Here is a 24,174-nt window from a genome sequence, read left to right on the forward strand (position 1 = left end):
GTTGCTGAGGCAGGTAGTTCAAACCCTAGCTTGGGGGTTCCTAGTCTGGAGTCCATCTGATGGATTGCCCATTTAACCTGGATAGTTCTCTGGTAGAGGATATTCTCAATCCTTAGGGATCACAAACTGATTATAGTTAGTATAGAAGGGGTGCCTATTGAGGTAAGATCCTTTGTTGAAAGGAATGGAGAAAGGCCTGGTGAAAAAGGACTCTGTAACTTCTCTCTTGTGAAATGACTTGATTTGAAAGTATTCTTTTGTTTCAATTTTCTCTCTACTCCAGTCCTTTTACATGTGTACTAATGAAAAGATATTCTGTCCCAAAAGAATCCCCATCCCCATCCCAAGACAATGCAGATAAGTCCCTGTTCCCTCTCTTGAATCACAATAAACTATTCTTTCTCAAGGTTAGTTCAAATAACTAGTGAGGCAAATAACCACCCCTTGTGTTTTTGATATTATTTGTTCTAATTAATCAGGACTTATGAAAAGAGCATTATTTGGACTACAAAGAAATCCTCTCAACCCACTTTCTGGAAAGAAAATAGTTCCTTTCCTTAACCAACTTTTTTTTAATTTGAAATCTTTAAAAAAGATATTCATATATATCTATAGAATTAGGTTGCTAGAAATTAGGTCTTTCAAATAATACTTAGCATTTCAACATTTCAGATGCCATTTCATGTATTAAGCATGACTTAGTATGCTATATATTTTGATAACATGGGTAGTTTAGCAAGTTAGAATCATACAAAACTGGAGCTAAGGGTTACAAAAAATGAACCAAGTAAAGCATTTTCATCACAGATAAAGTTCTATTTTAAAAATGAAACAGGACACATATCTGAAATAAAGAGATATCCAATTCAAATGACAAAAAATATTTATTAAACTACTAATATCTATACATTTTTGGCAGCTGTAATATACATGATTAAAAAGTCCTTTACTTTAGATATATGCATCAATTCTTTCATTGTGGTGTCTCTACTTCTCAGATGTATTAATCCATTCTCCAAAGTGGTTTCAGTTATCAAAAGAGTAAAGAGTATACTCATTTCATCATATCTGTGAAAAAGGTAAAATCAAAGTACAAGCATAAATATTATATTGTTAGTCCAATTAGTTCAGATTCTCCCAGAGTCTGAGGAAACTGAGGAACAAAAATAGTAGAGTTTGGAAACTGGTCCAAAGAATAATATATTCTCAGAAATTATTTAAAATAATTGGGAAGGGGAAGTAGATAAAGGATGCTATGAGATTAGTTCAAAAAGAGGCTCTTTTAATTCTTTGATAAACTCCCTTGGATGAAGTCCAGAGAGACAAGCTATATTCTGATTGAGAGTAAACATCACATAATAAAGTTCCAATGTTTTATAAGTCTTTAATAATCTTAGCACTTAGTAGCTGAAATTTAATTTATAGGCTTATATACAACTTCATTTTAATTTAATTTTCACAATGCCATCCCATCCTCCGCACCCCCCTCCCCTTGAAGCTACATTTTCAGATATCCTCCCCATTCTGATGAGGAAACAAATTCAGAAAATAATTTCCATGTGGTCTCACACACAATGTTAGATACAGTTCTTGAACTTATTTTTATCCTGATTCTAAGATCTATGCTTTCCTTACTATATTATGCTACTAAACTGACTTTTGTCTGTCCATATCCTAGAAAACTGTGATTATATAAAATTAGAAGCAAAGCAAATATGCTTATAGGAGTCACCATGACCACAGAATTTTAGGACTAGAAAAGACCTAGAGCTCCAACTCATTCTATAGAAGAAGAAAAATGTAAAAAAAAATTTTCCACACTCCCGTTTATAAGTTATATGTTCCTATAAGCTACCAGAGGAAGCCAGCCTTTAAAAGACCAATATACAAAGATCTCCATTATGCAGGTGAATGGAAATGATGTGGTAAGATGATATAGGAACAAACTAAATCAAGATTGAACTATAGTTCTCTCCACCTGAGATCTGGTAGGCATAATGAAACTGATCAACTAAGAATGAACTTCCTAAATGTTAATTCAGTAACTCAATTTCCAATTAAAAATCTGTTGCCCACACAAAAGAGAAATTAATAATATTACTTCACATATATTGTGTAGACACTTAACATTTTGGGCCTAGACCTGCAATTGCATTGGAGTAGGGGATTTTCAATGAGGGGAAACTATGTCTACTAGCTGCAGATCTGAAACTTTTAGATAACTGAATCTTGGTTACCTGGAGACACAGAGATTAGGTGACTTCTTTAGTGTCTAATCACTAAGTGTCACAGGTAAGACTGAAATTTATAGGTAGGCCTCCCTGAGTCTTAAATCAGTTTACTATCCACTATACCAAACAACATTTACATCTGTAAAATGAGGGTGCTAGAGTAGATAACCTCTAAAGTCCTTTTCAGTTCCAACAATTTACGAATCTAAGAATTTCATTCTAGGAAGAACTGAATATCACTAAATAATTGAGGTTACTCTAGAACAACATACTTGTTTCATCCTTTTCATGTACCATTTTGTATTAGAATTATGTGTATCTATGAGTCATTATCTTCCTACTAGAATGGGAGCTCCTGAACCTCTAATCGTGTTCAGTATATAAGAGATGCTCAACAAATTTATTTAATTACAAATTAATCTTAATTAATGAGAACTTTTTTCCTTACTTTGAATAAAGCTGTTCCATCGAGGACTGCATGGTTTCCAAATACCCAGGCCATACAGAAATTCCACATTCTAGTAATTCATTAAACAGTCCTTGACAAACCTAGGAGCAAAAATCACCAAGTCTTGAAACATTATAAAATATGAGTAAGTGCTTGAACAGTTTCTCATTATGAATAACTGTATAAACAATTTTTCATTAATTTCAAAACAAAAGGCATTAAACTCTTATCAACCAGTTTTCAACTAAAAGAGACATAAAACAAAGAAAAATAATAAACTTAACAAGAAGGAAAAAAAACTTTTCACCCATAACAAAAGTAACAAGAAGCTACATAAGTATCTAACTTTATCTTCATTACCAAAGTTTTTTTTTAATTTACATTACCCACATTACCCACATACCCATGCCAGGTATGAACAAAATCGCGTTAACCCTGCTACGATTCTTTTTTCTACCAAAAAGCAAACAAAAAAAACCTCCTTTACATCAGATATATTAACTGTCCTTGTGATTTTGAAAGGAAATATTCAACTATTTTAAAACTAGCTTAGGTATGGTCCTTATGCATAAACATGTTCACAGGCTCTTGGTTGAGCCCCAAGGGAACTAATTTTAAGGCTTTTAGTATACTACCTGAGAAGTGCACTGAGATTATTTTGGGCTGAAATTATTTTCCAAAGTGCCTTATCACCTCTATCAAAGTGTTACCTACTGAATAATAGGTATCATGTGTTCATTACTGTTAAATAACAATTCAGATTTTTAAGTGCTTTAAAAGGTTTACAAAGGGCTTTTCTTACAAACTGCATGTATTATACACATTTTACATGTTCTATTAGCATCAAGATATTCAGATCTAAGCACCTGCCTTTCTCCAATGTGATTTTATATTATAATGCTCCATGCATTCTATTAGTCAAATTGGCCAATCTCTTCACAACAGACAACATTGCATTTCCTGTTTCTGTACAAGCTAAGTAATCTCCTCAACTGTTTCACAGAATACCTAGCTACCTTCAAAGCTCAGCTCAGATTCTCCTAATACAACAGGATTTACCTGATCTGCATCCAGTTATAAACATTATTATCCCTCTTTACTTTTTTGGTATTCATTAGTATATACTCTCTTTATAAAGTATATATTCTCTACTTGTGTATTATTTTCTATCCTTTAGGAAAATGTAATATACTTGATGGGAAGGGCTATTGCTTTTTTCCCTATCCACAATGCCTTAAATAAATGCTTATTTTTTTTAATTAAAGCTTTTAATTTTCAAAACATATACATGGATAATTTTTCAACATTAACCCTGTCTTTACCCACTCTCTCCCCTAGTTGTCAAATAGTCCAATATATGTTAGAAGAATATTAGAAATTATTAGAAGAATATTATAAGAATGTTAAAAATGTTAAATACAACACATGTATACAATTACCTTGTTGCACAAGAAAAATCAAATCAAACAAGAAAAAAAATAAAATGCAAGCACAAACAACAACAACAAAAGAGTGAAAATGCTTAGTTTGTGGTTCACACTCAGCTCCCATAGTCCTCTCTCTGGGTATAGATGGCTCTCTTCATCACAGGATCATTGGAATTGGCATCAATCATCTCATTGTTGGAAAGAGTCACGTTCATCAGAATTGATCATCGTATAATATTGCTGTTGCTATGTACAATGATCTCCTGGTTCTGGTCATTTCACTTAGTGTAGTGTCCCGGACTAGCTCTCTGTTTTTGTCTCCGTCTTCTGTGTCTCCTCTGTGTCTATGTCTGAGCTGGAGCTCAAGCACATACTCACTCGAGTCTGCTTATTTCAAGTCCTCTCAGCCCTTAAATATCTTAGTATGAATACATCACTATAGCATACTGAGCATGTGCCAATTGTACAACCATTACATCACACTAAATACTAAGTATATTCAAACTAGAGAACCATTATCTCATCAATCACACTGAGTAAGTACCCTGCTTTAAGTATTCTTGCTTCAGTAGAACACAGGTGGTCAGGTTCTCCTTGACTTCTCAGGAAAAGGTATGAACACCAAGATAAATGAGGAGCCAAAGCAGAAAGTCAGCAGGTTTCCTTTGGGCTAAAGGGTCTTATACCTTACCCAGAGTTCCCCTACTATCTTCGGCCCTCTACAACTTAGCATCAGTTTATGTAAGTCTCTCCAGGCCTCTCTGAAATCATCCTGCTGATCATATCTTATAGAACAATAATGTTCCATCACAATCATATATCATAACTTATTCAGTCATTCTCCAACTGATGGGTATCCACTCAGTTTCCAGTTTCTTGTCATTATAAAAAGGGCTGCCACAAACATTTTTAATGCCTAATTTTTGAATGAACAAAATTAATGTTGAGAACCAAACTTTAAACATTACTTTCACATACAACTGATGACATGCATATTTTTGTGAACAATGAAATGATGTCCTAACTGGATTCCTGCCCACAGAGCTAGCCAAAGTTAATTTTTCTTAAGTAAAAACCTGACCATGTCATTCCCTTAATACAGTAGTACTCTCTTTTTGCTGTTATGAGCTGTTTCACAGGAATTTGACTCTTCGTGACTTTATTTGGGGTTTTCTTGGCAAAGATACTGAAGTGGTTTGCCATTTCTTTCCCCACTCATTTTATAGTTAATGAAATTGAGGCAAACAGGGTCATAAAAGTAATAAATGTCAGAGGCCCATACTGAACTCAGGTCCCCCCTGACTCTAGGATCAGTGCTTTATCCATTGCTCCCACACAGCTGCCCATACTGTCTCTCTGGGATAAAATATTAACTCCTTCAGCTCCTAAAGCCTTTCACAATTTTGCCCAATCTATCTTTCCAGCCTCATCATACATTATTTCCCCCTTTTTCTTTTATTGCATCATTGACTCTTCATGACTCTATTTGAGAAATTTATTGGCAAGGATACCAGAATGATTTGCCATTTCCTTCTCTAGCTTATTATACAAATGAAGAACTAAGGCAAACAGGGTCTTGCCCAGGTCACAGTGTGAGGCCATATTTGAATTAAGTGCACTGAGCTTATTTTGGGCTGAACTTTTTTTTCAAAGTGTATTTGAATAATTTTTAAATCACATTAAAGTGATTTACACATTATTAGCAGACTTTTCCTAAGGATCACTTGAAGATATCCTTTTGAGAATGAGATCAATTGCTATGTGTCTGCAACGAGAGTTTATGATCTTCAAATTCCATTTCAACTCTAAAATTCAACAAACCAGAACATGAGCCTAATTACAGGCTGATCTCTGATTGCTCTGAATTGTATCTGTTGGTTGAGATTATGGTTGGAAATGCTAACCTTCATACCACTTTCTTAGTGAATGCCATAATTAGGAGGAGGAACAGTCTTCTCTTTATTCTTTAAAAAGATTAAAATTATGATTTACCCTACATGCAAAGCTGGAATGAGACCACCTTGACTCTTAAACCAGAGTTGAGCCAGAGAGACAGGAAATCAAAATTAAAAGAGATTTGGCACATCTGCTTTACTCTGAAGGTGATGAAAAGGAAAAATAATTCAAACCTAAGTGTGTATGTATGTGTGCATGTGTTCATGCATACACACATTCACAAACACAAACACCACTTTGGTTAATAAAGGATAATTAATTCTTGCAAGCATCCAGAAACTTATCATGATTGGGGGAAAGGAGAGTGAGGGAAAAGTTTGGAATAAAATTTAAGGTACCTGAGATCTGGGACTTTCATTTTTGTCTTTCTCCAAGAATCCAAAAGGATGCTTGATAGAATAGACATTTAATAATTCTTGCTGAGTGAAAGTAATTTATTTATCTTCATGAAAATAGCCTGTTCCAATAATACCAGCATTTACTAGTTCACTGAAAATTTGTGCTGAATAAAAAAATGTAAGCTTCATTAAAGTAAATAAATATAAATTAAAGCTAAATCATATAGAAGTAGTAGTAGTTGTTGAAAGTATGGGTATAATTATAACCATGAAATTAAACTGTATGTTAATAACAAACCTGTCTCAATTCCATTGCTGGACCTCTTCCCATATCCAAAGCCACCTTGATTGGAGCTAAGCAAGGGTGAAGTTTAAGTACCTAATACAATTATGAAAAAAAAAGAAAAAACTGATTGTATACATTGGTCAAATAAATATAGTTTAAGAAATACTAATAAATATTTAATAGTTAAAGACCCTTTAATCAAAAATGGAAACTAGTTTAAAATTGCAACATAATCAAATACTGTGGATTAAAAAAGCGTAACTTACAACTGTCAAAAATATTTCCATTTCAGACCAAGATGTGATATGTGACACAAGATAAAAGAATTAACTGTTTAATTAGAAATAATTCTACACAGATATTTTAAAAACAATTCTTCCATTAAGACCACCAAGCTCAGACACTTAAGAGAAATGAAGAGCAGCTAGGACTTTCTCTGCTTCTACTTTGATATGGGACTTTGGAAGCCCAGAGGAGAGAAGGTGGTACTTCTTCCCCTCTTCCTTTTTTTTTTTTTTTAATTTTTAGGCTGGGGTTAAGTGACTTGCCCAGGGTCACACAGCTAGGAAGTGTTAAGTGTCTGAGACCAGATTTGAACTCCCGTCCTCCTGAATTCAAGGCTGGTGCTCTATCCACTGCGCCACCTAGCTGCCCCCGATATGGGACTTTGGGCAAGCTGCTTCATTTTTCTCAGGATCTCAATTTCTTTATATGTGAAATCAATGGTCCTACTTTCTGCTAAAGTTCTAAGAGCTAGAAGGAAATAAGGATTAACTGTTAAGAAGTATAATGATTCATTATTTGAATTATTCATTTTTATCCAAGTAGTCTACATTAGAAAAAGATCACTAAACTATGGCAGAAAATATACCTATATAAATATCAACATTTTTACATAAAATCTGCATATATAAGTCCTTTAGGCAATAAAAACATAGCCTGAATGTATACTTTATTCTTAATGCAGAAAAAAAAAAGGTTCATATCAGCATATATTTGAACAGAGAAATACTGTCAGGCCCTTGATAAAAATTTTTATCCTTATTCTCATTGCCTAAAGCAGGTTGAGGTAGTTTCTCCAGCTTCATGCTTCCTCTAGTTCATTAGTTTTTATTTTCTTGATTAAAACTTTATTTTTCAAAACATGTATGGATAATTCTTTGACATTAACCCTTGCAAAACCTTGTGTTCCAATTCCCACACATACACACACACACACACACACACACACACCTTTCCCATCTCCTCCCCTAAATGGCAAGTAGTCCAATATATGTTAAACATTCACCATAGTTTTTAACTTCTGTCCTACCTTTGCCTGGCCATTGTGTCAGAAATTAGAGAAATTGCCATCACCAACTGGTCCTGTTCTCATGCTAGGGGATTGACTCTGTAATCAATTAATAATAGGGTCTAAGAGAACCTTTCTTCTGAAAATATCCAGGAATCTATACAGCTGCTGCAACTGCTAATTAACCTCCAGGTTAAACAAGTCACACTATATGATCAACCAGTTAAGTACTATCAGTACTAGCACAGAAAGTTAACTTTATGTTCTGAACAAATCATGAAAAATATTGAAATTCTTTGGCACCAAAAGAAATATAATTAAAAAAATAAACTTTTTCATGTGAAAAATTGCTGCCACAAACTTAAAAAAAATTGTATATAATTTTTGTTTCCTCAGTGCCTATGAATATCCATCCTTCCCATGTCTCTCAAAGTACCTTTCTCTGAAGATCCTTCTTTCCTATAAAGGATTTATCTGTTAGCTGAAGAGAATCATAGAGATAAGCTAACACTCCTTGGTCCAGATCTCCACTCACAGAAAGTACTTGAGGAACAACATTTTTCCTTCCATCTCGGCCCTTCAGAGATAAAAAAAAATAAATATTTGTCAGAAAAGCTGAAAAATGTCTCTCACTTTAAATTCCTTTGTTTAGTACCACTATGATACTATTAAATGATTAGGTTCTTTTATTAGCAAATAATTTAGGTTTATTTGAGAGAAAAAAGTCACCTAAAATATTGTTTCTTGTTGTAAATTAGCAATTTTGCCATAATATGCCTTGTTTTCCTCATTTCTTTCCTTACATCATCAAAATCATTAGGCAGTTTCACAAGTTCATTATTCTGAAAAGCATCTTCCTATAGTCCAAGGACAAATTCTTCATTCATACAAATGTATAAATCACATTTTCATATTATTTTTGTTAACATGATATTGTAAATTCATTACAATTATTCAAAATATAAAAAGCAATGTTAGTATCATATTTCAGTTATATGGTATTCTATTAAACAGAACACTTAAAACTTCCATAGATCAACACTACATTATAACAATTCATCATTTTCAAAATAATGCCTTCTTGAAGGTACTGCAAGATTTTGTGCTTTCTTCTGAATCAAAGAAAAAATAGTTAAGTACAGCTTTAGTGTTGAGTATTACACAGCATTCCAATTCTTTGAAACCTATCAATCTGCTTGGAATATGATATATGTGATAACTGCATTAAGGAGAACATTAGATTACCCCACTACAATAGAAAATTTACTATACCTTGTTATTTTTACTGCACACCCTGTTGATTCCTGTTTTCAATATTTTCTACAAGTTATCCTTCCAGAAACATACTTAGATGTTAATCGAAAATAACTGTTAAATGATGTCTTTATAATATTTTGGGTGTTACTCTTCCAAGTAATCCTGACATAACTAGATTAAAGCAGATACAAAGTAATCAAATTGGGACAAATTTTCTGAAAAGCTTACTAATGATTTATAATTGTAGTTAATATTTCTGTAGCATATCTCAAATTGTGAGACAACAGTATTGAACAGTAATTTCAAAAAAGAACATAGTTGACAGTAAGGAAGCTTTTACTGGAACAGTGAAAAGTATCTTGCCACGGTGTGTGGGTGTGTGTGTGTGTGTGTGTGAGAGAGAGAGAGATATAGAAGGGGGAACAGAATTTAATAACTCAAAAGAGACCAATTGATAACAACTCACTTTTTAATCTTTAAGATTCACAAAATAGAAAGATAATTTTTATTTCAAAATAAAATTGTAATATTTTTGTGTCAATTGATATCCCTGGTCCTTCTAGAGATGCAAAGACAGGATATATCCCTAACCACAATAATTAAAAATCTAATACTTAATTATGCAGCACTGACATGATAGTTATGAAATCCAAAAATGAAAATGGATCAAGGAAGTTTTGTGGGGTAGGAGACAGTGAGATATGATTAGCTTTTTTTTTTTTTTAACCTAGTCTACTTATTTTTAAATTATCCATTGAATATTCTCTAGTATATAGTCTTCAGTGTTTTCCTTTTTCCCTAAGAGCGAATTTTTTAACATCTCAAAGATAAAAAAAAATGGGCAGCAAATCAAAAATGTTACACTTTTGCTCTTCAAAGTAGTATCAGATTTTTCTTCTGCAGCAAGAGAATTTTATAAATATGTTTTATACATATTGGATTTAACAAATATTTTAACATGTTTAACATATATTGAATTGCTTGCCATCTAGGGGAAAGAGTGGGGGGGGGGAGGAGAAAATCTGAAACACAAGGCTATTCAAGGGTCAATATTGTCAAATTATCTGTGCATGTTTTGAAAATAAAAAGCTTTAAAATTTTACAAAAAGTAATATCAGAATAGGGGATAGGAATAAACAAAATAAGATCTACCCATAGTTATCATTATACAATAACCCAAGTGATATAACTGCCTTAAATTGACTCAATTTGTTTCTTCTATTTTATTATTCCAATTCTTCTTGTTTTAAAATCTTTAAAAGCATAAAGACCACTGTTTTTGTATCCTCAAGGCCAAACCTAGGGTCAAGCAAACAGGATGTATTTAATAAATGGTTGTTGAATAAAGGAAGACTTCTACAAAGTATAGTTACTCAAATCAAAATACTGTTTAATTCTAAATCTATTTTAAAAATAAATTTAATTATTACAAAGTACAGAAGGGGAACTAAACTGGAACAACCAAGGCTTGATGCTAGGTACAGAGTATAGACTTACGAGACTTCTTCCTTGTCATTCCTTGGCTGATCCTGATTTCTCATGGCCCCCTTTTAAAGGTCCATAGTTGCCTTCAGCCTGGCCTCTTTCTCAATAGCTTCCATTAGGTCACCTGGCCTGGGGCCCCAATCCCATGAAGGACACCTGGCATCAGCCTGACAAAAACACTCTGGGGATTATCAGATCAGGAAGAAAGACAGTACTTATTCTGTCCCTGTCCTAATAAAACTCTTTGGGGGCAGGGCCTATACCATATTTGTTCCTTGGATTTCCTAGTACCCAGCCTTGAGTCTTGGATAATAAAGCACCCAAAAGTTATCACTGATTATGATACTTGAGCTATTTCCTATTCAAAGTCATGCTCTGAACAAGACCCTGAACTACCCATAAAGTCAATTTTCCATAAATCATCCACAAACATTTCTTAAGCATCTAGACACACTGAAATGTCTACCAGCAAAGGCCTTATTTGAAGTGTTTTGTCTGAAATGAAGTATAAAAGAAACTAGGGAATGGAGAAGTGCCACTGATGTGGAAGTGCATCCCAGACATGGCGGAATAGCTCGGGAACCAGGAAGTCTGTTAGGTATGCAAAAATCCAAGTATAATATCTAAGTATGTGTAAAAAATCTGGGAGAGGACTTATGATATATTTGAATAGGGAGAGCTCAGACTAAGACTTATAAAACTTAATAGTCTTTAGAGTTATTTTAGGACAGAGAGGATAATGACTTTGTCCAGAGGTACACAGCTAATGTGTCAGAGGCACAACTATAACTGAGGTCTCTTCCTGACTGATACCAGCTCTCTATCCACCAGACCAAACTAATTCATAAAATATGCATAAAATAAATACAAGATAGCTTTGTTAGGGAAACACTAAGGCATAGCGAGTAGGAATCAGGAAAGATTGCAGGAGGTAAGATTTGAATTAAAGTTCAAAGGAAGCTAGGGACTACAGAAGTAGAAGTGAATTAACAATACATTACAGATAGGGGTGAATGGCCTCTGTGAAAGCAGAGAGATTGGAGATGGAGTGTTGTATAGAACAGACTGGAGTCAAGATATAAAGTGATTCCAAAAGTCTGTATTTGCTAACAGGGACCAAGTCAAACTAGCACTTTGGCAGTTATGTGGAAAATGGATTGAAATGAGAGAGATTAGGAGGGCTCTTTCAATAGTCCAAATGAAAAGTGATGAGGCTTGAACTAAACCAATGGCTGTGCGTATGGAGAGTAAGGAACAGATTAAAGAGCAACTGGAGAACTAGAACAGATAAGATTTGGTAACTGATTAGGGAGAGAGTGAGGAGATCTGGGTGACAGGAAGTGTGGTGGTGCCCTCCCCCCTCCAAAAAAAATCAAAATAACCCACTAAGAAAGATGGATTTGAGGGAGGAAACAGACAATGAGTTCTGTTTTGGACATATTAAGTTTGAGCTTCTTATAAGACACTAAGAAATGTCCAATAGATCTAGTTAGTGATGCAAGATTAGAGTTCAAAAAAGATGCTAGAAAATTCTAGTTCTACTAATCCCTGTACTTCAGAACCACCTTCTGCCTAGCCAGAAACTCCTTATCCCAAATTCTTCCCATCTTCACATCTCAATACAACTTAGCCCTAGCCTTTCCATTAGCTTCCCAATTTTTCTTTATGGCTAAACTCCTTTTCACTCTAAATCTCTTTTACATTCCATTTTCTGGGGTTTATAAAATCTATGTTCTTCCTGAAGAACTCACTTCTTGGCACCCATTCTGAAATTGGCTGTTCTTCCTTTCCCTGGAACACAGGACCAAGAGGAAGAAGTACTATACTCCTTGCTCAACGCCACTTTCAGACCTTCCCTCTACTATCACTCAACAACTTCTTTTAAAAGTTCGCTCTATGTGGATGCCCATCAATTGGAGAATGGCTGAATAAATTGTGGTATATGAGGAATATTATTGTTCTGTAAGAAATGACCAACAGGATGATTTCAGAAAGGCCTGGAGAGACTTACATGAACTGATGCTGAGTGAAATGAGCAGGATCATTATACACTTCAACAATACTTTATGATGATCAATTCTGATGGACATGGCCATCTTCAACAATGAGATGAACCCAAATCAGTTCCAAAGGAGCAGTAATGAACTGAACCAGCTACACCCAGCAAAATGAACCACTACATAGAATTCCCAATACCCCTATTTTTGTCTGCCTGAATTTTTGATTTCTTTCACAAACTAATTGAACACTATTTCAAAGTCCAATTCTTTTTGTACAGCAAAATAACTGTGTGGACATGTATACATGTATTGTATTTAATTTATACTTTAACATATGTAACATGTATTGGACAACCTGATGAGAGGGTGGGGTAAAAGAGGGGAAATACTGGAATAAAAGGCTTGGCAATGGTCAAATGCTGTAAAAATGCATATATCGTGTAAAAAAAAAAAAAAAAAAGCTATAATAAAAAAAAAAAGAAAGAAAGAAAAAAAAAAAAGTTCCCACTCCGTCCCGACCAGAAATCTTTGGGTACTCTGGCTCCTTTCCAGTAAAGTCAATGTCTGAGTTCCAGTCTTTTACTATCCCTAGAAAACTTCCTTCTATAAAGTAGGTACTTTTTTCTCCATTTGACTACCTGTTTGTCCCAAAGTGCATGTAAGTCATCATAATTTAGGACCCTTCCCACTCAAGTTATTATTGAAAAGATGTATAGTTCAAGACAAAGCAAATCATCCTACATGTAATTTAGATTTGTCTTCAGAATGCAACTGCAAAAGTTCATGGTCTCCAAGATTCCAGAGTGTTTCTATTGGCTCTTTTCCCCAGGGAAAACTGTAGAACAGCTTGCTTCCTTTACGTCCCTCTTCATTTTGACAGTCACCGCTGCTGAAATTGGATGGATTTACTGCAAACTAAAAAAGAAAAGTTCAGATGTTCATGTTTTGCTATTTTACCAAGTTTAAAGTTAACTTCATCTCCAATTTTAGAAATAAGAATTTAGAATAACTCTGGGAAGATGTAGAATAGCTTTTTTTAAAAGAGATTAGCTTCCCACCATCACACTAACAAAAAACAAAAAAAAAAGGATGAAATTCAGAAAATTCACCAATGCAGGAAGGACCCACTATAAAGTAATTTTTACAGAAAGTCACCAAAAATCAACTCATTAACTGTTATGGGCCAGAACTTGAAGCAAGGTGCTAAGTGGAATTGAGGAGACAATGGTTAAATCTAGTTTAGCATTGATTTAATCCTACAACAAATAATGATTTCCTAGTGATGTAATGATTGGTGTATACTCAGTGTATAGCATATAAGCTCTCTCAGGGCCAGAAAGGACAAGTGCACTAGAAGCTCTTGGAGGTTGAGGCAGATTCATCTTCCATCTTTATTGTGGTTGGAGGTTCAAACACAAACCCTTGGAAATCAGGGAGATTCAGAAGCCAGAGAAGGCAGGCAGGAGCTCAAGCTCTCGGAACCAAGGAGAGAAATAGGCCTCCAGAAAAACTAGCTGAGCCCCAAGTGAAGAACATAATAATTGGACCCCAAGTGAAGAACATAATAATTGGAAAGAGACAGTAAAGGATTTGGCCTTTAACACCTGGCTGCATTTGGTGTGATTACTAAACTGAAATGAAGGCTGCCTCCAGAGACTCCAAGAAAACCTCAACAGAGAAAATTACATTTTAGAGAAGATTATTATAATTAACCCATCGTTTTAAGCACTCCTAAAATCTCTATATTAGAATAGAGTAGCCCAACAACCCTTGTGAAAACTATAATTTTAGTCACCCAACTTTTAGTGTTAAAAGTTAGTACTGTCAGACAAAACCCTCTACACCAAAAATTGATAACCCATGAATTAGGTCAGGCAAGACCATAGAATAAAAATGGTAGCTGTATAGGAGAAGGGATAAATGTGAAAGATAAGAGGAAAGAGACCATAAAAATTAAAAATTTTAAAAGTAATTAATACAGCACAGGAAGAAACAAACAGCAGAAGGCAGAGAGAGTAAAGAACTAGCTTTGAAGCAGTATCACACCCCATCAAGGCAAATTCCCAGGACTAGCATAGACATTGAGGGAAGGGGTGGGAGGAGAGAGGGAAGAGAGAGAAACAGAACAATTGGGCAAGGATGGTTGGAACCAGATGAGTAGCACTGAGAAAAGGAAAGAATAACTGGCTCTACTATCTTCCACTCTTTTTATTGCCACTTCCAATAACTAGCACAGTGCTTTGCACACATCCAGTGTGTTTAATAAATACATTCATTCACTCACTCAGCGTTGCTCTCTGGCAATATCCCAAATAACCACCCCCTTTTCCTGAAGATAACTGACTCTGTTCTAATCCTGGTGGTCTGAGACAGCAAAGAACAAGTACAGTAAGCCACAATTTTTGGCAGGGATACCAAAAAAGTCAGCAGACAAGCCAATGCTGACTGAAGAGCAATAAAAAGCTTATATTCAAAGAAAAATTTCAAACTCAACTGGTAACACTTTCACAACAAAAGTAACCAAGTGGAAAATCTGCTGGATAAAATGGAGCTAACACAAATTCAGCAAGAGCTTTTGAAACAATAATAAATCTCAAGAACCTCCATCATGGCGCCTTCCCTCTGTAAACAATCTTGTATCTATTCTGATAGAACAGCAAACTGCTTTGAGAGCAGTTCTTTTGTCTCTGTATCCCTAAAGCCCTAACAGAGCATTCACTACATGACAGGTGTTTAAAAATGATTTTTGACAATATGACAAGCAAAGAATTCAGTGAAAATATTGGAGAAGGTTTCTTTTGCAATATGCCAGCAACTCAATTTTGCTTGGCAATTCCCAAAGAGGAAATTCCCTATACTAGTGTTAGTTTTCACCAAGTAACAGTCCTGAAGCAGCATGTGATGTCCTTGGTGGAAAAACAAAACAAAACAAAAACAAAACAAAACGAGGGCTTTAAGAGTCCGTTTCAAATCTTGCTTCATCTTTTAGTATCCCTAGCAACTGTTAAAATATCAAAGAAATAAGGACAGAAAATAAAGAGTTCTTAAGGAAATGTAACAAATCAGCAAATGTAACCACAGATTACAGAATTTTGAATTAAAGTAGTAGAATTCAGTGACTGATTCTCTGAAAAAGATGACAGACCTAAAATGTAAAAATGCAGAGGTAACCTAAGGGAACAGAGGTAAACTAAGGGAAACAAAAGTACAAGAACACTTCTAAGTCCAACAAAGCAAAAATACTGAATTTGAAGGTAAGATATGAAGAAAAAAAACTAGAAATCATAGATCTTTCAAAAAACAATATATACCTAAATACCATTATCTAAGAAGTTATATAGAAATTGCCCTTTCAAAGAATAATGAAAAAAAAATTGTTTTTACACACTTAGAGCTAGATAAGGACACAAATATGAAGTGTGTAAAGATATTTCTATAGTTTGATTTCCTTTAAAAAATTTGCACTATTCCTTCTCAAATGGAGAAAACAAGAGGGTAAAATAGGGATCTGAGCTATATAACTAATCAAGAAAAGAAAGAAGTAGAGAAAAAGCTTTCAATTTTCCCCTTGTTTTGGGGGTGATAAATTCAGGACAGTGGTAAGCAGAATACAAAGGAAGCAGCATTAGTTGCATACAACTAATAGAAAAGGAAAACCAGGTAACTGCATGAAGTGATGTCATAGAGGTGAAAAGGATAAGATATAAATCTGTTACAAATTGTAGTGAAGTGAGCTTTCCTTATCAACAGACTAGACACTTCAAAAGGACCTTAAATAACCTGCCTTGAACATCTGCCTTCTTCGAATGACCTTTCTCCAACTACTGATACTCTACATTAGGATTCATTTCACAATATATAGCTTATTTATACCTCCTCATGTTCTTCCTAACCCAGTGATTCTGAACCCCTGTTGCTGATCTTTGTTACAAACTTCATCTGTTTCCTATCTTATCTCCCTCCTATATCCCACTCTAAACCTGCTCCATCCATTCAACTGTGTCCTCTGGAAAACAAACTTGCTTTCAGCTTAATTAGCCTTTTCCTTTCTCATTCCTAGGCACTGAGACCTGACTCCCACCTTGTGAGAATGAATACTTGGCCAGCCTTTTCTGTTACTGGTTGTACTTTCACTCATATCCCCTTTTCATCAGTCACAGTAGGGAAGGTACTATACTCCTTTGTTCATTGCCACTTCTAAATTTTTTCACTAATACTCAGCAACTTCTCTGAGCTTCAAGTTAAATTTGCCACCCAATATAGATCCTGGTGACCATTATCTATTAGTCCTTATTACTCTCCTTCCTTTCTCAATGAATTCATTGCCTGGCTCAGTCTCTCTCCATTCAAAATCATGCTTTTTTACTAGGGCATGTCATCATAAATATTGATACTAAAATACACTTAACTTCCAAATTCTTCAATCTACTTAATTCATATGACCCTCCATTTCACCTCATTCAAACACAAAGATATTCATCTCGATCTTTTCATAACCCAAAAGTATCCTATTTCCATGTTCATGAACTCTAAAATTCCCTTATTTGATTATGATCTTTTAGGAATCCCATGGTTTTAGCACCCCCCTTATCCTTGTTTGTCAATCTCATAAAAACATCCACTTCACTATCCCAGGATATTACTCCTGTATTGGCTACACTCTCTTACCTTCTCCCCCCCCCCCCATCTTGACCACTTGGTAAACCAGTTCAACACTACTATTACTTACACTCAAGTTCCTTATGCTTCCCGACTCCCATCCTATTATATTGACAAACCTCAAATTCTGGATTACTCTTAGTATTTACTCTTCTGGCTTCTATTCATGTTTTACAAAGAACTGGAAGAAATCAATAAACCATGCTAATTGATTCACTAAAAATTTGTGTTACATTTAACTAGGCTCTAATTGCCAAAAGACAATCCTTTTATATCTCTCCTAATCGATCACTGACTATAGCTGTTTTTTAAAACCTTTTCATCCCTCCTCAAACCTCTCATGGTCTCATCTTCATTATCTCACTGGAAAAAAAAAAAAATTCAAGAAGGAATTTTCTTATCTCCCATCAATCAGATGCATTCCCCTACTTCTTTTCACTCATCTCACATTAGGATGTGGCCCTTCTCCTTGCCAAAACTAACTCCTCTATATGCTCAAGTGATCTATTTCCATCCTGTTTTATCCAAGAGATTGCCTCCTTTATCATCCCCACTCTTATTTAATCTCTCCCAGTTCTGGGCTTCCCTGCTCTGCCTATAAACATGCCAACAACTCCTCTTTCTCAAAAAACCTTTGCTGATTCATCTATAACCATTATTGTTCCATGTCTCTCCTCCCTTTTTCAGATACATTTTATGTCAGTTTACAATAAGTGCTTCCACTGCCTTTCTCCTCAATCTATGGCTTCCAATTTTGTCCTTCGACTAAACTACTCTTTCCAAAGGAACTAATGAGCTCTTGGTTAAAAAACCTCATGTATCCTGAAATTTCTGCAAACAGGAAGTTTACAAACTTTAAATTTTAACTCCTATATGTAAGAATGAAACCATTGAAAGCTTCTAGTGATCATTAAGTAGTATTGCTAAATAAAAAATCTTTTACACAGAATTCCTTATTATATGATGTAAGTTGTAATTGTTTTTACATGCATTAGCTGATATGAAATTACTATAGTTTAAGATAATTAACATTTGAAACAGGTTTTAAAGGCAACAATTCTAAAACTTTTCAATTAATTTTTTTGCATAGATTATTACTGGAAATATTAAACCTTGAATTTAACATGTTATACAAATAAACTAACTAAGCAATATCTAAATAAGTTCATTTCATGGATATGCCAAAATAAGTTTTTTTATACATAAATACATGAAAGTTATCTGTGATTGAGGATTTGAATCTATATCTCTGTTGAACATAAGCCCATTTCTCTCTATTATGCTATACTGCCTCCACTTAAACTTTTTTAATTTTTTTTAATTCAGTATCCTCCAAAACACTTTTCTCCTACCATCTCACATCTATCAAATTAGCTAAGATGACAAAATAGGAAAATGCTGGATGAAGGGGATGTGGGAAAAACTGGGATATTAACATACTGTTGGCAGAACTGTGAACTGATCCAACCATTCTGAAGAACAATTTGGTATTATGTCTAAAGGATTATTCAAACTACTCAGATCCATTGATTCAACAATACCATTGTTAGATCAATATCCCAAAGAGATTTAAAAAGAGAGAGAGAAAGGGTTCCTATTTGTGCAAAAATATTTATAGTAGCTCTTTTTATGGTAGCTAAGAATTGGAAATTGAGGGGATGCCCATCAATTTCAGGAATGGCTAGACAAGTTGGGGTATAATCACAATGGAATATTATTATGCTATAAGAAATGGTAAGCAGGAGACAGCTAGATGGTGCAGTAGATCGGCCCTGAAGTCAGGAGGATCCAAGTTCAAATCTGACCTCAAGACACTTAAATTTACTAGCTGAGTGACCTTATAATAGATTGTAGTCACTGAACCCCAATTACCTCCCTCACAAACAAAAAAAAAAATGATAAGCAGGATAATTTCAGAAAAGCATGAAAAGACTTTCACAAACTGATACAAAGTGAAGTAAATATAATTGGGGAAAAAATAAGTTAAATAATACCTTTCTCCACCACAAAAGTCGATGTCGTAACCAGAAATCAAGCCACTGGCCTGCAGTTCTTGCAGCAGTAAACCACACCAGGGAAGAAATGGTCTTTTCACCTATTCTTTAAAAACCAGAAAGCCAGGAATGCCTTTAAAATCAGGAAATAAAGCCAATTGTTTGTTTTCAAAGTCCCAAATCAAAAACAATGGTTCAGAAACATTTAGGTGCCAGCCTATTTTCCCAGCTTTAATTTAACTCTTGGCTCCAAATAATCTGTGCTCTTAAAATACATCCATTGTTTTGCTTCCCAAGCAATTCAACAAAGCAGCTTTTCACCCCTCCTAATCACTAACAGTGGAGATCCTGCTAATCTTTTGCCACCCATTTCAAATGCTTCCTTCTTCTATGAAGTCTTCCCTGTATATTTCCCCATTTCTCAATTCTCGATAGTTTATCTAAATATTTGTAACATCCAACTTTGTATTAGAGCCTTTTGCCCATGTCTTTTTTCCCTTTCAGTAAGCTATTTGAGGGCTAAGAGGGACAGAATCTTTATTTATCTTTGCATACCCATTAATAAATGCTTGCCTGAATTGATACCTTTTAATGGAATCACATGTCTGTCCATTATCACTAACATCTTGAAAACATACTCCAATCTGAGCAAGACCATATGGCAGCCTCTTGTTTACCAGATCCAAGCAATTAACATAGTGTTTCAAAGTACCTGTCAAAATATAAGCAATTTATCTTTCAAAATTTACATTCCGTAGCTTGACCTGTCTTATAAATTTACATTATCTTCTGATTTTAAGACAACATAAATGGTAGCAATGATGCCAAAGCATCATTAAAAAATAATTAATTTTGGTTCAGTATTTCTTGTAATTAAGTCTCTATTTAACAATTACTAAAACATTTTAAATCAATAGTTTTGGAAGATTCCCCTTAAAGTTGATGATTCAATTCAGAATTTTCACTTCTCTAATCACTTTAAAATCTATTGATTTAAAATGACTGTCAACTAATCTGATATTAATATTAAAGATATCCTATTTGGTTGAGAATATTTTGGTGCTTCCATCAAAAAAATTTAGTCTTTATAGATTTTTATACTAAGCATTATAAATCTTACTGAGTTCATAGTTAAAAAAAAAATTTAGATAGGACTAGAATTGATTACCAAGTGTTTTACACACAATATCTCATTTTAATCTCCTCAGTACTTTTGGAAGTAAGTATAGGTAGCACCATTTTACAGAAGAGGAACCTGAGGCTCAGTGAAGTTGTGACATGCCTATGGTGACAATTTGAAATCTACCAAGCTTCCAGACCTCCAAATGAAATGAGTCTGAAATGTTTGCTCCATCTTTGCAATCTTACATTACTACAAATGCTATCACGTGCAAAAGAAAAACTACACTTGGTTCTTGTTTATTATTTTACTCCACAGAAACCTGGAAATGATATGGCTTGGATTTTTAATTTAAAAAAAAAAACGTTTTTATTTAGAAGTATGATTCAAATTACTTACTCCTTCTCACCTGGTTACACTCCTTTGGCACTTCTCACTTTCCCACCACGCCCCTGAAAGCTTTTTATTGGGAAAAGCTCATCAGCCAGCAAGATCTCGTCATATTTCCCACCTTAACACAATTCTCGATTTTTCTACTGGACGTTGGAATCATGAACTTCCATTTAAGGAGCTCAGCTCGGGAGATCTCATTTCTCACCTAGCTGCACCAAAATAGTGCAGTAGTCCCAAAGTAGAACTTCGACTTTTTTTTACCAGGACCCCTGCGGTGAACATCTTCCCTGCTTTCTCCTCCCTCAAACCACAGCCACCCCACCTCCTTTCAGCTTCCTTTTGTTTTGTTTTCCTTCGTTAACTGGAGGGCAAGAACTGTCTTTTTCTTTACTGTATCCCCAGCCCTTGGCAGAATGCCTGGCAAACAGCAGGTGCTTAATAATTGCTTACTCACTGAAATCAACAAAACCATTTTTCTTTAGTAAAAGCGGATACTTCTTTGCCTCCGTTGGAAATAACCATTAGTATTTCACACAAAAAAGAGGTGACAGTCAAAGCACTGACTTTTTTTTTTCCCCTTTATCTCTTGAGTTGAACCTGTTGAAGCTCATTACACAGCAATCATTCCTCAGTGGCACGACTCTCTAGGAAGGGGGAAATGAAGGCTTTGTAAAAATAAAAGATATCAGTTTAGTTGACATTCTTGTACCGTAAAATATTCAGCGGCCAGTTTCCTGCGAACTTTATAGTTAAATGCCAGCATACTACTCTGGGAAGTAAAAAATTTAAAAAAAAACCCTGAAAGCTCAAAATTATCGCCCCCCCCAAATCGGAATTTTCTTTTTCTTCTTATGCCCCCCCAAAATCCTGTAACTTAAAATTAAAAAAAAAATAATTATAAGTCCCGGATAGACTCCTTCGGGCATTCTGAAAGCATGAAATGCCAGGCGTACCGTGATAGAGGTTCTCCCGTAGCGTCCCAGAAGTTTTTAACATGCTCTCCAGAGCGGCGACCAGCTGCTCCTTACTTAGTGCTACGTCTTGCATGACTGCCCGGAGCGCGTCAACAGGGGCCAGGCAGAAGCCTCGGCCCCTAAGGCTGCCAGGCCACGGCTCGTGGTGTGGGGTGTCCAGAGGGAAGATATGCTCCCTAAACGTCGCCAAAGAGGACCACCACTGCGAAGCCAGGTTCCTCCTGAGTCCCACGCCAAGGGGGCCGAAGTCGGGGTGGTGGCCGCTCCGGAGGGACTCCCTCCCGAACGGCAGCTGGGTCCCCACTAAGAAATGTCTCCTCTGACAGAGGTCTAAAAGGGCCTCACTCCACTCAGCACCGCGCCCGGAGGCAGGGGAATGGTCATCGCCCCCCTCGGGAGGCTTCACGTAGGTCCTCTGCTGTCGTCTCCTCTTCCTCTGCCGCGCCCACCCACCCGCTTCTAAGGGAGCCCAAATCCTGGGCTGTGAGCAATCCCAAGTCCTGCGAGCCATCCCAGCCACGGTAGCCGAAGCCATTTCACTTTGGAAGCCTCAGCTCAATAAACCGCCACAACCATTCGGGAGAAAGGTGCGCAGGCGCACCGGAAGTTAGGAGAGCCAAAGACCTGCATCCCTAAGTCTCAACTTAAGAGACCAAGTCACATATCCTCGCGACAAGCACCTTTTACTTCCCGGCCGCCTCGCCCGAAATAGCGCGATGTTTGCTTTCCAAGCCACGATTGTTTAGGGGGGTGAGCTCCACCCTTGCTATTTCCAAGCTTTGGCTGCTCCGCCCGCAGCCCTGCTTGCAGACGTTAAGTCCTCCAACACTTAATACTCCTCCCCTCCACGCAATATGTTCTTAGAGGTTACATTCTCGAGCAGCTGCTCCCTCCTCTTCCTGCCCTGCGGTTGTTGCCCACTTCCGCTACTCCTACCTCAGCTTTGCCCTCCGACACTATGTTCCGGCAGAGTCGGAAATGGCTTTGGTTAAGAAATTTTTAAACCAAAAAAATGTAAACTAGATTACTACATAAAATATATATTATTTCAAATATCAAATACGTGAAAACAGATACAGGTGTAGTCATTCTTTAAAGCATTTAAAAAGCCAAGGACTGCCAGATTATAGCCATCGCAAAGACCTTATTGGATAATATGAACTCTTCTAGGGGGGCTAATTTGCAGTTCGGGGAAGCTATTTACTAGCAACGTCTCCCAGATAATTTTAAGAAGCTGCATCAGATTAATACAAAATATATATATATATAATTTATATATATATATATATATATAGCAAAAAAATTTTTAAACCTAAAATCCCCTAGCCCTCCAGACATGGAGATCTCAACTTAAAGGCATTAGTTTGAGCTTGCTGTTCTTGCAGTAGCATGGCTGTTCTAAAATTTTGCTATCATATTTATCAAGCCGTTTTCGTTTCACATAAAGCTTTATGTACAATACTGTACAAAAGCCGGTCTTTTATGCTCCAATAATTTACAATTACAGGAAAACGGGCATGCTACTGACATTGAGACAAAAGCACTACCTATGTCAATTGGCAAGATAAGACTCCTTGCTAGGGTGACACTGAAAATAGTAAACATGTGAAATTTACAATTTTCGGGTTCCGATTAAAGTTGAGGATGAGAGCTGTACTAGTTAGGGAAGCTTTTTTAGAAGAAAATGGGGACTTTTAGTTAGGAGGTACAGCAACCGTAAGGGAACATGAAGTTAGGATTAGCACTGTACTTAAGTCTAAAACTCAAATAAGCAGAGGAGAAAATTCAGAGAAAAAAGGGGGAAGACTACAATTACAGATCCTGAAAACCAAGCAAATTTACGGGAAAGTTGAGTCTAGAAGACAATGGAATAGGATGTAAGTTAGTTCAGTGTAGGATGAGGGAAGCAGGAAAATGATAGCAAGGTAGTCAAAAAAAACTGCATTCATACATGCAAGGTTCCTGTTGAGGAAAAACATTTACAAAGTAACAAGTTCACAACAAAACGGCAGATATTAAATCCTACAGGAATATTTTTAAATAACCACTTTTGTCTTAAGAAATCAGAAAAAGCCAATAATGGAGCACTCGGCATTTTCAGGACTTACTCTATTGAAGTCTTAAATCTAGAATTAGTAGGGCCCAGGAAGGTTCTATATATAATATAGGTAGCTTTTGATCCAAAGACTACTCAATTATATACCAAGGACTAGGATTTGAATAGGGCTAAAAATGAAGATAATTTGACTAAAAACAAAAACAAAAAACTGAGGCTGTCCCCAGGATTATGGAAAGATGATCTTGTTAAAAACTAG

General features: G+C 35.7%; 1 protein-coding gene across 3 annotated transcripts; it reads right to left on the bottom strand.

Moving 5' to 3' along the window:
- Positions 1-865: 865 nt before the first annotated feature.
- POLG2 (DNA polymerase gamma 2, accessory subunit) lies at positions 866-22,525 on the bottom strand. Of its 3 annotated transcripts, XR_012481120.1 has the most exons (9): positions 21,839-22,525; positions 19,958-20,084; positions 19,373-19,478; positions 13,461-13,634; positions 8,414-8,554; positions 7,999-8,076; positions 6,699-6,779; positions 2,680-2,780; positions 866-1,068 (listed from the first exon to the last, which is right to left on the bottom strand). XR_012481120.1 is itself a non-coding variant. In XM_074260537.1 (8 exons), exons 1-8 carry the CDS (start codon positions 22,392-22,394, stop codon positions 903-905), a joined length of 1,452 nt encoding a protein of 483 aa, XP_074116638.1. In that variant the 5' UTR covers positions 22,395-22,525; the 3' UTR covers positions 866-902. The 3 variants fall into 3 exon arrangements, 2 of the variants coding, with proteins under 2 accessions (XP_074116638.1, XP_074116639.1); XM_074260537.1 differs by lacking the exon at positions 7,999-8,076; XM_074260538.1 differs by lacking the exons at positions 7,999-8,076; positions 8,414-8,554.
- Positions 22,526-24,174: the final 1,649 nt, after the last annotated feature.

This window comes from Sminthopsis crassicaudata, chromosome 4 (genome assembly GCF_048593235.1).
Source record: "Sminthopsis crassicaudata isolate SCR6 chromosome 4, ASM4859323v1, whole genome shotgun sequence".
Classification (NCBI taxonomy): domain Eukaryota; kingdom Metazoa; phylum Chordata; class Mammalia; order Dasyuromorphia; family Dasyuridae; genus Sminthopsis; species Sminthopsis crassicaudata.